Source organism: Oncorhynchus kisutch, linkage group LG14 (assembly GCF_002021735.2).
Source record: "Oncorhynchus kisutch isolate 150728-3 linkage group LG14, Okis_V2, whole genome shotgun sequence".
In the NCBI taxonomy this organism is placed as follows: domain Eukaryota; kingdom Metazoa; phylum Chordata; class Actinopteri; order Salmoniformes; family Salmonidae; genus Oncorhynchus; species Oncorhynchus kisutch.
The window spans coordinates 80878541-80881040 of record NC_034187.2 but is presented as its reverse complement, the minus strand read 5'-3'; the positions used below and the strand labels follow the sequence as shown (position 1 = coordinate 80881040).

The 2500-nt window shown below is 44.4% G+C and overlaps 1 protein-coding gene across 1 annotated transcript in view; it reads left to right on the top strand.

The window, feature by feature from the left end:
• The window catches only part of LOC116353488 (protein 4.1-like), a 38163-nt gene extending 37876 nt beyond the window's left edge, over positions 1-287 (top strand). The window contains exon 9 of the mRNA XM_031789277.1: positions 191-287. Within this exon, the coding sequence (XP_031645137.1) occupies positions 191-287 (97 nt within the window). The remainder of the gene's footprint in view (positions 1-190) is intronic.
• Positions 288-2500: the final 2213 nt, after the last annotated feature.

Genomic DNA, 2500 nt, shown 5'->3' with positions numbered 1-2500 from the left:
TAGGGTCACCTGTGTGCACTATTATGTAAATCATTGTTATGTAAATCATTGTTATGTAAATCATTGTTATGTGAATCATTGTCACAGCAGGAATGTGCTACTCATAATTAATCTGTAATGCCAGAGTCATTCACGCTACTGTATGATACCATATTGCTTCTTGCTAATATGGCGTCTGTCCCGTCTACAGGTTGATGAGTCCAGCACAAGCAGACATGGCCTTTCTGGAGAACGCCAAGAAACTAGCCATGTACGGAGTGGACCTGCACCAGGCCAAGGTAACGTAGAGTCACAACCCAGGCCGAGGTAACGTAGAGTCACAACTCAGGCCAAGGTAATGTAGAGTCATAACCCAGGCCAAGGTAATGTAGAGTTATAACCCAGGCCAAGGTAGCGTAGAGTCACAACCCAGGCCAAGGTAATGTAGAGGCACAACCCAGGCCAAGGTAATGTAGAGTTACAACCCAGGCCAAGGTAATGTAGCGTTACAACCCAGGCCAAGGTAATGTAGGGTCACAACCCAGGCCAAGGGTAATGTAGGGTCACAACCCAGGCCAAGGTAATGTAGAGTTACAACCCAGGCCAAGGTAATGTAGCGTTACAACCCAGGCCTAGGTAATGTAGAGTCATAACCCAGGCAAGGTAACGTAGAGTCACAACCCAGGCAAGGTAACGTACTGTAGAGTCACAACCCAGGCCAAGGTAATGTAGCGTTACAACCCAGGCCTAGGTAATGTAGAGTCATAACCCAGGCCAAAGTAACGTAGAGTCACAACCCAGGCCAAGGTAATGTAGAGTCACAACCCAGGCCAAGGTAATGTAGGGTCACAACCCAGGCCAAGGTAATGTAGGGTCACAACCCAGGCCAAGGTAACGTAGGGTCACAACCCAGGCCAAGGTAATGTAGGGTCACAACCCAGGCCAAGGTAACGTAGGGTCACAACCCAGGCCAAGGTAACGTGTTTGGTTAGCTACAGTGCTAAAGCTTTTTATAGTGTTTAGTTAGCTACAGTGCTACAGCTTTTTATAGTGTTTGGATAGCTACAGTGCTAAAGCTTTTTATAGTGTTTGGATAGCTACAGTGCTAACTTGTTTTGTAGCGTTTGGATAGCTACAGTGCTAACTTGTTTTGTAGCGTTTGGATAGCTACAGTGCTAACTTGTTTTGTAGCGTTTGGATAGCTACAGTGCTAACTTGTTTTGTAGCGTTTGGATAGCTACAGTGCTAACTTGTTTTGTAGCGTTTGGATAGCTACAGTGCTAACTTGTTTTGTAGCGTTTGGATAGCTACAGTGCTAACTTGTTTTGTAGCGTTTGGATAGCTACAGTGCTAACTTGTTTTGTAGCGTTTGGATAGCTACAGTGCTAACTTGTTTTGTAGCGTTTGGATAGCTACAGTGCTAACTTGTTTTGTAGCGTTTGGATAGCTACAGTGCTAACTTGTTTTATAGCGTTTGGTTAGCTACAGTGCTAACACATTTCCACTACTAAAAAGTGACTGAAGAGGCTGCGTAGTGACATCACATTGTTGTTGATGTGTGAATAATATGTTAGTTTAGTTTTCACAAGGCAACCTGTAAAGACGGACCTATATTCTACCTCCATTGATGAAGATGCGTTGGTAGGAGACTAGGAGCACATGTGTTTTTAGATCAGATAGTCCCTCAGTGTCCTCCCTGTCTGTCCGCTGGAGTCCAGTTATATCACATCTGGGTAGAGCAGGCATGACGATAATAACAAGGGTGTGTCCCAATTGGCACCCTATTCCCTTCATAGTGCACTACTTTTGACCAGGGCCCCTTCAAAAATAGTTCACTATAGAGTGCTTCTACATCTGCATTGCTTGCTGTTGATGTTTGTTTTTAGGCAGGGTTTCTGTATAAGCACTTTGCAACATCTGCCGATGTAAAAAAAATAAAAGGGGTGTGGCTTTATAAATACATTTGATTTTATTTGATTTGGGCTGCCATCTGGGACTCAGTCACGGTGTTTTACATCGTTAGAGGTTATAACACCCACTCACCTCCTGTCTGCTGCAGTGTAACGTCAGCTGTAGAATCAGTGTTCGTGTCTGTGCCCCCCCCCCCCCCCCCAAAAAAAAAAACGGAGTAACGCGTGCCTCTGTCAGACCACCGTTTTAACAGTAGAAATGAGGTCAATCTGTTTGCATCAGAGATGCAGGGATTTAAATAAAATATGGAAGTCATTATCCTGCCCCCCAGTGGTGGGTTGGTGTCATTGCATTAAAATGCAATCAGTGTAAAGTGAATGGTATACTGTAAATCAGTGTAAAGTGAATGGTATACTGTAAATCAGTGTAAAGTGAATGGTATACTGTAAATCTGAGAGCAAGCATGAAAATGTTCCAGCAGTCTTGCAATTGAAGAGTTTTTCTCTCTCTCTCTCTCTCTCTCTCTCTCATCTCTCCCTCTCCTCGTCTCCTCCTCACGCGAATCTCTCATCTCTTCTCTCTCTCTCTCTCTCTCTCTCTCTCTCTCCTC